The 13078-nt window shown below is 52.5% G+C and overlaps 1 protein-coding gene and 1 pseudogene across 1 annotated transcript; both read left to right on the forward strand.

Annotated features, from left to right (window-relative positions):
• The first annotated feature begins 9051 nt into the window (after positions 1-9051).
• LOC133391529 (uncharacterized) lies at positions 9052-12460 on the forward strand. The gene is made up of 2 exons (XM_061646379.1): positions 9052-9880; positions 11055-12460. The coding sequence occupies exons 1-2, from the start codon at positions 9052-9054 to the stop codon at positions 12458-12460; spliced, it is 2235 nt and encodes a 744-aa protein (XP_061502363.1).
• A 585-nt stretch (positions 12461-13045) lies between these two features.
• LOC133391531 (uncharacterized) overlaps positions 13046-13078 on the forward strand; it is a 19622-nt pseudogene continuing 19589 nt past the window's right edge.

A 13078-nucleotide genomic window follows, 5' to 3' on the forward strand; every position in this document is an offset into this window, starting at 1 on the left:
GTTTTTCCACTATGGTCCGACTTGCGACCCCCCTGGTGGGCTGGGGGGGAGGGGTGGCGGGTGGCGAAAAATTACGAGAGGGTGCGTCGCTCACGTGGGGAATGGATCCGCACCAATCCCGAATTTTTCCGGCACTTTTTCACGTCCAAATTGCGCTGCCCGCTTTTTCGACCCTTTTTGAACCTATTTTAGGGATTTTTCACCGGGAGCGGGGGGGAAATTATTTTCCCGTGTTTTGTTTTATCGCCTTCTATCACCCCGCAGCTTCGCCGAATTTTTTCTAATTTTTCGAAAAAATTTCGAAAAATTCGAGCAGTTTTCGAGTTGCTCGAACTCCTCGAATCGAGCAGATTCGAGCTGCCGCGGGCACTACACTTCTTCCCCGAATTTTTTGCGCACTTTTTGTAAACTCGAGCACTTTTCGAGCAGTAACGGACTTTTCAAATTTTTGCCCCTTGGGAACTGCTCCCCGGACAAAATTTGTCCCTTGGGTATTATAGAACTGTCACCAAGAAACGTCAAAAAATTTTTACACGATTTTCACAAATTTTTTGATGCAATCTTATTGTACGCATAAAAACAAGCACAATGGTGAAAACCGCACTCGAATCCGACCAAAACTCACCGAGTTATTCACGATTTACTGTTTTTTTCGTTTTTTACCGCGGACACGTGCCCCAGCGGTAGCACCCCCGACACTTTTGGTTTTCGCGTTTTTTCACTTTCTGCTGCACGGATCGTTTCCAAAACACTTGGAGTCGCTTCAGAAGCGTCCATTTAGTTAAATACAAGTGTTTCCGGCACTTAAATCACAGATTTTTACACTTAATTCCCACACCCGGAAATTTGGTGCTACCGGGGGGGGGCAAATGTATACACAAAAACACGATTTTTCACTTTTACAAAAAATCACCGATTTTCGAGTAAATAACACCGTCTAAAGGTAAAACGGGTGCTCTGAACTCGTTTTTAGCACTTTCCTAGCGATCCGAGGCCGTTTTACACACTTTTTTTTCGAAACTCTGTCGGAGCGTGTTTACATCCGCCTTCACTCGACGGCTACTCGATGCAAGCTCGGGATAACTGGCTTGTGGCCGCCAAGCGTTCATAGCGACGTGGCTTTTTGATCCTTCGATGTCGGCTCTTCCTATCATTGTGAAGCAAAATTCACCAAGCGTAGGATTGTTCACCCTTTCAAGGGAACGTGAGCTGGGTTTAGACCGTCGTGAGACAGGTTAGTTTTACCCTACTGGTGTGTGCTTATAGTCGCTATCTTAACGGAATTCCTGTGCAGTACGAGAGGAACCACAGGTACGGACCACTGGCTCAATACTAGTCCGACCGGACTTTGGTATGACGCTACGTCCGCTGGATTATGCCTGAACGCCTCTAAGGTCGTAGCCAATCCGAGCTGATAGCGCTTCTCAAACCCATTAGGTGTTCGGAAGCTAGCGGGCCTAACAACCCTCTGAGATCCGTTGGAGTCTGCGTCTGCAGCCCGGCGTCTCATCCCGCTATACCTAGGCCGCAACGAGTGGAGTTCGCTGCACGTGTTAGTACCGTAACTGGGAACGCCGTTGGCTTGAGCTCTGCCCAACGTGGATATACCTAGTTTCGACACCTATCAACCGCCCGCAAACGACGGGACTTCAGGCTGGGAGCTGCGAGTTGTAGAGATGCGTTCGCATCGATCCTCTCAGGCGACCCATGCTTGGTGGTTTGTCCGTGTGCCCCTTCCTCGATGTGCGCAAGCTCGTCTTGGTCTGGGGACCACGTCGACACAGGGGATACTTTTGTGAGAGCAAGAGTGTACTTAGTTGAGTGTAGCAAGGGATCGCGTGCCCCTTCCTCGATGGCGTAACGAACCATCTTGGTCTGGGGACCGTGGTACCGTGCTCTGGTGAAGCTTGGTGCGTGCTCTTTCCTTGTCAGACGAGTGACTTGACTTGGTCTGGAGACCGTTCCTTTACACTAGTGGACAAGAGCTGGCTACTTCCGTGTCAGACGAGTGACTTGACACGATATGGAGCGGAACACGTAACACTAGTGAGCTTGTCGGCGTGCCTCGTTCTCGACTTGATTGTCTTGATGTGAGAAACGTGCCGACCAAACCAGTAAGCTTACACACATGCTCGTTACAAGTTGTATAAGTTGATCCGTTTGGGCCGGTTGCCTTGCACATGATGGTGTTGTTGACCATGTTCGGTTAACACGTCGTGTGTCGAGGTGGTCGGCCTTGGTAGTAGGATGTCTTGTGCATGTGACGTGTTGACCTGGTTTGGTCGATGTGTCGTCGTGTACGAGATGACCTACTTACCCGTCAGTTGTCCAAGTTGTATCATGTGTTGACTTAGTTGACGTGTCATGTGCATGGATGATTGGCGTACGGGTCATGTATGGTGCACTTGCTTCAGTTGAAGGGATGTACTAGTACAGTTATATTATTTGTTTATTTCACGATCTGGTCTTTTGGCTGGATCGCGAAAAAAATGCTAAGTCCCAAATCTTGAACTCGAGAGGAAAGCGCTGATGACAACCTTTTGGACTGGAGCTCCCTAGAATTCGGCTTTTTCCTTCTCTAAAGGGATGCACTGTTGTATGAATTGTTTATTCACGATCTGGTCGTTGGATTGGATCGTGAAAAAAAAAAAAAAACGCTAAGTCGCAGATCCTGAACTCGACAGGAAAGCGCTGATGGCAAACATTTTGAGTGGAAGTCCCTAGAAAACGGCTTATTCCTTATTGGCATTATGTGGCACGTTTATTGTGGCTAGAACATTAATTATCCCCCAAATGGCACCAACGCTTGGCGAAAGTCTCGAAACACTCCTATCCCGACGCACCAGCAACCGCAACACGATGCAAAATAAATTGCACGAGCTGCTGAAACTTGTACCATGCACGGTACACGGTACCAAAATATACCCCTGAAAGTGTGCAATTTGGTGCTATCCTAGGGAATTTGTATGGGAAAGCCTAGCTACGCGTGTCGCACGTTGCATGGTCGTCGATCAGAGGCATGCAAAAGCACCTATCTAGGGGAATTACTTTACGTTCTAGTAGCAAGTTCGATTTTCCGGTCCAGCACGGCAGTACGCCTGCATGCATACACTCCATGTACCAAAAATGTATCAACCTAGGCGTTGCTCAGTAGCTTTTGGCGGCACATGTAAAAAGTATTCGAGTTCAGATTCTTGGAACTTTGCGTATTGTTCAAAACTAATAACGAAAACTAAATTATAAATGGGTAAAAGGCTAGACGTTTCTCAGTAGCTTTTGGCGCCACGTGGCAAAAGTATTCGAGTTCAGATTTCTGGGACTTAGCGTATTTTTCAAACCTGATAATGAAAATTGAAGTACAAATGGGGCATTAGCTAGGCGTTGCCCAGTAGCTTTTGGCGCCACATGGAGGAAGTAGTCGAGTTCAAATTTCTGGGACGTAGCGTAGTTTTCAATCATAATAAACCGAATCAAACATAAAAATCATAAAACTTACACCACGTCCCTAGGTTGTGCACAAAACGTAACGATAAAGTGCCGGCCAGGTTAGAGGTGCACCAAAATTGTGTACCGATTAGGGAAAGTACTCTATGTTCCTATGACTTGGATGAAAAGTGTTGATTAACTGCTGGTTAGGATAGACAGTTGCTTATCGTACACATCGCAAACGAACACCCCTTAGTGAGCAGTAGCAGAAATCGATGGAACAAAGCGAATGCATTACAAACGGGAGGGCAAGCGTCCTTCCCAGGTTTCCCTAGTAAACTTTGTATGGTAAACATACCCAAGCGTGTCCGTAAGCACGCAACGATAGTCACGAACGAGCACATACCTAGGGAAAGTACTCTACGTACTAGGACTTCTGTCCAAGAATGGTGTCCGCGACGGTCGGGCACTGTGACGCAATTACCAAATCCTAGAATCGTACAAGCAGTGTGTACAAACATAAACATTAACGCGTTCGCTCGGGCTGCACCGTCCGTGTTGAACACAAATGTGGGTGATTATATGAGTGGATGGACAAAAACATGCGTGGCGAAGACAGTTTTCTGCACGATGTGCACATAGCTCATTTGGTCGTCCCGGGCGAATGGAAAAACACAAAAATATCGAGTATCTTTCTAGGTTTCTGTTATAAAAGGGCAGGCCAAAAGGTGACCGGTTGAGATAAGCATTTTAAGCATACAAGCACTTTATTGCAACTTTTGATACAAAAACTAGGTACGTACACGTAGATTGTATCAACATGGACATCCATGATCGCGTACGCCCGGGCTGCGCCCTCCATGTTGTACTTTCCCTGATTGGTACACAATTTTGGTGCAAGTGTACCAACATGGACATCTATGAACGCGTACGCTCGAGCTGCACCCTTCGTCTTGTACTTTCCCTGATCGGTACACAGTTTTGGTGCACGGCTATCCCGACCGGCAACTTGTACCAACATCGACATCCATGAACACAAAGTGCGCGGAACAAAAATTGCTCGGTCAGACCTACAAAGTGCTATATCTCGAATACTAAACGTCGTAGTTGGGTGTCGTAGAACAATTTTAAGTTCGTCTAATGATTCTACATCCGATTCTGGATAGCGGTTTTTCGACCACTTTTCAACATTTTGTGACACCCCGAACCTAGGGGCAGCTCCCTAGCTTTTTTCAAAAATGTGCACCGAACGGGCCAGAGAGCTCGAGTAGTCGAAAATTTTTTTTTTGCTAAAACCCCTCGAAACGTGTAGAAAACTGATTTTAGATGATAAAAAGTGAAACCAGAACGTCAAACGACAACTTTGTTGGGGTTACCCTTTTTACTCTACGGGCCACTAGCTTAGGCGCGCCAACAGCGCTTTCCTCTCGGGTTCCCATTTTTTGCCCTCCTGGGATTATGATCATTTACTCATTGCCTACTATAGGGAAGGTACCTTGCTCCGAGGTCAAAAATGAAGATTTCACCAAATCGTAGTTTTAACCTCTATTTAGTCGTAGGAGCATGGTTTGCAGTGTCCGTGGGTCATATAAGCCCCCGTTTGGGTCATACGTCCCCTCCCCGATGAAAATCGTCATATGACTATAGGCCGAACTTATGAAGCAAAAGTGGTGTCTGGTGGGTTCTGCCGATGATCTTAACCTATGATTTTGAGTTTCCACCCTTTCAAAACGTTTCCTGTAGCAGTACATCACGGGTCTACGGACCCAAAGACCTCGTTGCGATGGTTTTAAGCATAAAAGTTGTAACAGTTAAGGGTTTTTAATACGCGTATATTAAATCATTGCTTGAAACTAAGCTTCGTTGTCTTTAAACTCTGCAAGACCAATCGAACTTCTTAGGGAAACTCGAAGGATTCACGCTAAGCTGGTGATGCAGGGCACATAGCGTGATGAAACCGGGTTTCCCTACCAAATGTGGCATATTTTTCCCTGAGAGCGAAGCTCAGACCCACGTAGGGGGGAGCGAAGTGGAACTTAAATGTTCAATGCAGCAAATGTTCGCCATGCGGATAAACAAGTTGGAATAGTTCAATGTAGTGTAATGCAAACAAGAATCGCAAATAACGATACGGGACCCAGAAGCAATTCTGCGGATCCCTCGGGGAGTGGTGAGTTGATTTAAACTAGAGGTGAAAGTCCAAGTTGTTCGAGCTCCGGCTCGGCAGCCGATACGAGGTTCCTGTTGAGCTTGTTTGTACATCGCGCAGAGGCGCCGTTCGGTTCTAGCAATTATTCCCGCCACCATGTTCCATGCGTGCAGAGATCCGTTAGAGCTCGTTCAATGTGTCCCGCCGTGATTACGAAAAAGTCCAACAGTTGACTTAGTTGGGTGTGCGTCAAGTAATCGCGCAGAGATGCCGATCGGTTCCTAGCAATGTCTCCCGTCACAAGGTGGTAGCCCAGAAGTGCAGAGAAGCCGCTGTAGCAAAGTCTCCCGTATCACGTTGGAGTTCTTCCACTAGTGCAGAGAGATCGCTGAACCGTTCAATGTGTCCCGTCGTGGTGTGCTTGTACCGAGCACGTAGGATACACCTTGCTTTGTTGGTTTGGGATAGGAGTGGTCGCGCAACTGTCTCCACGCCGCAGAGTGCCAGTTCGGATTGAAGGTCAACTTTAGCCGTTCAATGCATCAGTCGGTGGGTGTTCAGATGGCATCACAACTTCCCCTAGGTGCTCAAGTTGGCTGGGTTGTAAAGCATGTACACATGCGCAGAGTATCGTGCGTACTAGCAAAGTCTCCCGTCACGGTGGTTATGAATGAGTTCCATGCAGTGCACAGAGATCGTTAGTGCGTGCAATGTACCAGTCGATGTGTCTTACCGGCATACAACCCCGCTTAGGGGCCCGTCGCTCGAAGAGGCCAAGCAAGAGTGCGCAGAGTGCCGTACCGGCCTAGCAATGTCTCCAGACAGACGTTGGGACACCCGACGTAGTGCAGAGAGATCCGCTAGCCGTGTGCAATGCATCCGACGTTGCCTGCTTGTGCAGTCTATCGAGTGGCGCCAACGGACGCTCTGGCGTCACAGAACAAATCTCGGTGGTCACGGGGGACTTGCGCCTCGCGTGATCAAGAGTGTAGTTCGTGTTCTAGCAATTGACTCGAATTCTGGTTGATCCTACCAGTGATATACGCTCGTCTCAAAGGTTAAGCCATGCATGTCTAAGTACAAGCTTCCTAGAAAGTGAAACCGCATAAGGCTCAGTATAACAGCTATAATTTACAAGATCCTCATCCAAACAGTTACTTGGATAACTGTGGAAAAGCCAGAGCTAATACATGCATTATGCCGGGACTGTTGGCCTCCGGGTCGGCGGAACTGGTGCACTTATTAGTTAAACCAATCGCCTCCGGGCGCTTTGAGTTGAAATCTGGATAAGGATGCCGATCGTACGGTCGCTTGCGACTGACGACAGATCTTTCAAATGTCTGCCCTATCAACTATTGATGGTAGTGTAGAGGACTACCATGGTTGCGACGGGTAACGGGGAATCAGGGTTCGATTCCGGAGAGGGAGCCTGAGAAATGGCTACCACATCCAAGGAAGGCAGCAGGCGCGTAAATTACCCAAATCCGGCACGGGGAGGTAGTGACGAGAAATAACAATATGGACCTCTCTAACGATGGTCCATAATTGGAATGAGTTGAGCATAAATCCTTTTGCAAGGATCAAGTGGAGGGCAAGTCTTGTGCCAGCAGCCGCGGTAATTCCAGCTCCACTAGCGTATATTAAAGTTGTTGCGGTTAAAACGTTCGAAGTTGATACCCCGTCCAGACTCGCGTCCGTCACGAGCGCCCGGCCTCTCGGTTGGGACCGTCCGTGTACGCGCTCGCGGCTGCGACTCACAATGGTGTACCTGGGCGTTCTACTCCGTGACGGGTCAGGACTTGTCGCCGCGACCTCGTCGGTCAAGGTCTTGTTCGACCCAGCTTCATGGTGCCCGGGAACTCTCGTTTACCTTGAACAAATTAGAGTGCTCAAAGCAGGCTAGTTCAAAGCGTCCGGTCCTCCGGGGCCGGCGTTGGCCGAGAATAATTTTGCATGGAATAATGGAACATGACCTCGGTCTGAGTGGTTTCGTTGGTTTGTAATAGACCAAGAGGTAATGATTAACAGAAGTAGTCGGGGGCATTGGTATTACGGCGCGAGAGGTGAAATTCGTAGACCGTCGTAGGACCCACAGAAGCGAAAGCGTTTGCCAAGGATGCTTTCATTAATCAAGAACGAAAGTTAGAGGATCGAAGGCGATTAGATACCGCCCTAGTTCTAACCGTAAACGATGCCAATTAGCAATTGGGAGACGCTACCTACCTTCGGTGCTCTCAGTAGTTGAAACTTAAAGGAATTGACGGAAGGGCACCACAAGAAGTGGAGCTTGCGAGTCCCAATCGAACGGACGTGTTTGCGCAGTGCTCCGCGTTGTGAGAGGGTGTTCGTGAGAGCGAGAGAGTGGGAGCGATGGTTATCCGTGTTACGAATAATAGTGAGCGAGTGTATGTGAAGCGGTAGCGAGGGTGAACTTTTGAAACTATTTAGAACTTTCTCGGTTGTTGTCGCGCGTGACTTCCTTTTGCCCGTGCGTGTGTGTATATGTGTGTGAGTGTGTGCGCAAGCGATTGGAACATTCTCGGCTGTTGACGTGCGGGGCGCTCCGTTGCCCGGGCTTGTGTTTCGTATAAGCGAGTGTGTGCGCGACAACGAGGAGAGTTTTCTGGAACTATCTGGAACTTTCTCGGCTGTTGCCGTGCGTGGCTTCCTTTTGCCCGCGCGTGTGTGTATGCGTGTGTGAGTGTGTGCGCAGGCGAGTGGAACATTCTCGGCTGTTGACGTGCGTGGCGCTCCGTTGCCCGTGCGTGTGCTTCGTGTAAGCGGGTGTGTGCGCGAGCGCGAGTGGAGTTTTCTGGAGCTATCTGGAACTTTCTCGACTGTTGCCGCGCGTGGCGCTCCGTTGCCCGCGCATGGCGTTCCGTGTCGCTGTGTGTGCGCTTCTCATAGCATCACAGCGTCGGGGACATTCGTGGTGGCGGGAGGTAACAACCCACCAGCATGGAAACGCGACTGAGAGGAAGGACTATATCGGTCGATGAGCGTCCTGCCGTCGTTATAAGGAAGCTGGTGAGCGAGAAAAAACTCGGGACCATCGTCGAGGAACCGTCAACGGCAGGAGTGCCAGCGACGACCATGGCGACGGAAGGAGTGAAATCGGCGGGAACGGCGACGAAGCTGGCGACTTCAACACCGGTTTCCACCGGAGAAGTGCGTCGGATGCTGGCGGATGCGAAAGCTGACAATGAGACGACGGTCAGCATTGTCAAGCGGTTGGAGGAGCAAATCCAGTTGCTGCGCTTGCAAATGGAGGCCTCCAACGAGCAACTGAAGGAAGCGCAAAGGGAGGTAAGAGAGGCGCGCGAAGAAGCTCGGGTACATGAAGCGGAACACCGCGAAGAGCTTCGCAAGGAGAAGGAGCTCTTCACGCTCTTCTAGCGCAAACCCTTGGTGGAACCAGCGAAGCTCGGCTAGAGAGCCAGCAGGAACTGCAGCGAGAGCAGGAGCTGCTTCGGAGGATGGAAAGCCAGCAACGACAAGAACAGCGGCAACAGCTGGAAGATCAACAGCGCCAAAGGTGGCGTCAGCAGCAGCAGAAACAACACCGGCAGCAGCGGCTACCTGCGCAGCAATGGCCGACGGTGCAGCAGAGCGTGCGTGCTCAGCGTCAAGGCGTGGCGAAGTCGGCATCCTCGGCGGTACTTGACGAGGCAGGAACGTGGGTGGAGGTCGTTCGCGGAAATCGGCGTGGGAATAAACAGAACGGAGTGAATCTGCCCCAGCAGTCAGCCCAGCGGCAGCCAGCACACCGGCAGCATCAGCAGTGGCCGCACCAGCGAAATGGGCAGCAGCAGCAGCGGATGGACATTCATCAGCAGGAGAAGCGGCGTCCGCGACGAAAACGCCCGGACGAAATCGTCGTTGTGCCCGTCCCAGGAGTGTGCTACAAGGACATGTATGTGAAGATCCGGACCAGCCCGCGGATTGCCGATTTCCAGCGGCAAATTGGGGTTGGCAGAAGAACGCCGAAGGACCACCTCCTGCTGCCTTTGTCCCGCGACGTCGAAAGCGCGACGCTGAAGGACATCATCCAGGAGGTCATCGGGGAGAGTGGATCGGTAACCATCAGGACAGAGATGGCTGAGGTCGTCCTGACTGGAATCGACAACATGATCGACGAGGAGGCGATCAAAAAGGCGGTCATGACCACTCTGGGAAAGCAGTCATTGGTGGCCACCGTGAACCTTTGGGAGCGCCAAGACATGACAAAGCGGGCTCGCGTGCGCCTCCCACGAGCAGAAGCGGAACTCGTCAAGGATCGCCGATTGGAGCTGGGCTACACGTATTGTTCGGTACATGAAGCCCCAAAAGTATCGGGTCAGCTGACTCGGTGCTTCCGGTGTCTGGAGCGGGGACACATCGCCGCGTCGTGTACGGGGGAGGATCGGTCCAAGCGTTGCTTACGGTGTGGTGACCAAACTCACAAGGCGTCGGGTTGCACCAACGAGATTAAGTGCATGCTGTGTGGCGGCGCCCACCGTATTGGTGCCGCAGCCTGCGGTGGACAACCCTCGAACTGAAATGGAGGTGCTACAGATCAACGTCAATCGCAGTAGGAGCGCGCAAGACCTTGCGCTCAACACGATGCGGATGGAGCGGGCGGACGTCTGTCTGATGGTGGAGCTGCACAGTGTCCCCAGGAACAATGGGAACTGGGTAGCCAACAGGGACGGGAAGGTGGCCATCATAGCCAGCAGCGAAACGTATCCGGTTTAGCAAGTGGTCTCCGTGACGCAGTCTGGGATCGCGGCTGCCCGGATCAATGGTGTTCTCTTCATATGCTGCTACGTGTCGCCCTCAGCGGGCGTCTCTGAGTTCGAGGAGGTAATGCAGCGCATCGATGTGTTGGCGAGAGGTCACCCGCGCGTCGTCTTTGCGGGGGATCTCAATGCGTGGCACACCGCTTGGGGGAGTGGCCGCACCAACGCAAAGGGAGAGGCTGTGGTCCAGCTCGTCGACAGCTTGAGGCTGGAGGTGTTAAACACCGTCACCGCCCCAACCATCCTGGGCAATGGAGTGGCTCGCCCGAGCGTGGTGGACGTTGCCTTTGCAAGCCCCAGCATCGCCGGAGATAACACCTTTCCGGAGCATCGGTGGAGGATTATTAGCAGATACTCGTACAGCGACCACGTGTACATTCGGTTTGCTGTAGGGGAGCTGCTCCAGCGGCTAGCGGCAGATAGTCGTCGACATGAGTGTCCTTCCACGCGAGAAAGCGGCACGAGATGGCGTACCCGTAAGCTCAACGCCCAGCTTTTCGGCGTAGTGCTCGACGTAACTTCGTTCGCAGAGCGGGTAAAAAGTGCCGAAAGCTTGGAGAGAGTCATGACGGAAGCTTGTGACGGAGCCATGGCGCGAGTGTTCCCTTCATAAGGTCACTCGGGACGACCTGCGTATTGGTGGACGCCAGCGATCGAGGACCTGTGTGAGAACTGCCGCCTCGCTAAGGAACGCCTTGAAGCTGCCATCGACGAGGAAGAGCAGATCGCCGCAGCCAGCGACCTTCTCCAGGTGCGGACCGCCCTGGACTCAGCCATCACCACCAGCAAGAAGGAGCACTTCGATGAAATGCTGCGGGGCCTCGCGGAAGACGAGACGGGACAATGGTTCCGCAACGTATTTAGCCGCCTTCGTGGAAGCTGGACGGCGAGGGAGCGCGATTCATCGGTGCTAGAGTGCATCGTTTCCACTCTGTTCCCCCAGCATCCTTCGGTTGACTGGCCAGCGTCACAAGGCCAAGTCTTGGAGAGGGGAGAGGAGGAACCAGTTTGGGACGTTACTGAACAGGAGCTGCTGGACATCGCGAGCTCGTTGAACACGAGGAAGGCTCCAAGACTGGATGGTGTGCCACACGCCGCTTTGATGGCCGCCATCCGGAAGCATACGGACATCTTCAGGAAGTTGTTCCAGGAATGCTTGGACAACGAGCGGTTCCCGGATGATTGGAAGAAGCAGAAACTGGCCCTTATCCCCAAGCCGGACAAGCCACCGGGGCTCGCTTCATCTTTCCGCCCGATTCTGCTGCTGAACAACCCGAGCAAAGTGTACGAGCGGTTGCTGTTGTCGCGAATAAACGATGTCGTCGAGGATCCTGAATCACTGAGGTTGGCAGAAAACCAGTACGGGTTCAGGAGGGGCCGTTCGACAGTGCAGGCGATTCAGCTGGTGGTGGATGCAGGCCGTCACGCGATGTCATTTGGCCGTACCAACAACAGGGACAAACGCTGCCTTCTAGTTGTGGCGCTGGATGTGCGTAATGCGTTTAACACTGCCAGCTGGCAGTGCATCGCTACGGCGCTGGAGGACAAAGGCGTGCCGAGGCAGCTCCGCAACATCCTTAGAGACTACTTTGCCAACAGGGAGCTCGTCTATGACACCGCAGACGGGCCCGTTACACGCCGAGTGACTGCAGGTGTTCCGCAGGGGTCCATTCTGGGCCCGACCCAGTGGAACATCATATACGACGGCGTGTTGCGGGTCGAGCTCCCTGAAGGGGCTAGCGTCATCGGCTATGCGGATGACATAGTGGTCATGGCACGGGGTTGCACACCAGAGGAGGTGGCATTGGTGGCTGAACAGGCGGTGGACGCGATTGCGGCTTGGATGGAGGACCATCACCTGCAGCTCGCTCCGGAGAACACGGAAGGAGTAATGATCTCCAGTCTGCGAAGAGGTCAACTGAGGGTGCCGTTGCGCGTCGGGGACACCATCATACACAGCAAACAGTCGATCCGGTATCTGGGGGTCCAGATCCATGACCACCTGTCGTGGAAGCCGCACGTGGAGCTGTCAACGGCTAAAGCCCTCCGCGTGGTAGGTGCGGTCACCGCAGTGATGAGGAACCACAGTGGGCCCCAGGTGGCCTAGCGTCGGCTGTTGGCGGCGGTGGCGGAGTCGATCATCCGTTATGCTGCCCCCGTGTGGTCCGATGCGACAGATCTGCAGTGGTGCCGGAGGAAGCTGGCCCAGGTGCAGAGGCCCCTGGCACGCAGTGTCACCAGCTCGTTCGTGTCGGTGGCATATGAGACAGGAGTTATACTGGCAGGCCTTGTGCCGTTCAGGCTGCTGGTACGGGAGGACGCAAGGTGCCATCGGAGGCTCCTAGCTGCCCCAGGCGCCAGCCGCAAAGACATCCGGCTGGAGGAGCGGCAGAGGACTCTCCAGGAGTGGCAGCGAGCGTGGGATGCGGTGGCCGCAGCTCCAACGGTCAGTCGGTACGCGGTTTGGGCCCACCGAATGATCCCGGACTTGCACTTTTGGATGGGTAGGCGACATGGAGAGGTGGATTTCCACCTCTCGCAGTTATTAACCAAACATGGATTCTTCCGGGAATACCTCCATGTCTGCGGTTTTGCCCCATCGGCGGAATGCCCACGGTGCCCGGGGTCGGTTGAGTCGGTGGCGCATGTGCTGTTCCGGTGCGAGGTTTTCCACGAGATCCGAGTGGAGCTGATGGGATACGGCACCAGCGATCCAGTGAGCGAG

The sequence above is a fragment of the Anopheles gambiae genome, chromosome X, assembly GCF_943734735.2.
Source record: "Anopheles gambiae chromosome X, idAnoGambNW_F1_1, whole genome shotgun sequence".
Classification (NCBI taxonomy): domain Eukaryota; kingdom Metazoa; phylum Arthropoda; class Insecta; order Diptera; family Culicidae; genus Anopheles; species Anopheles gambiae.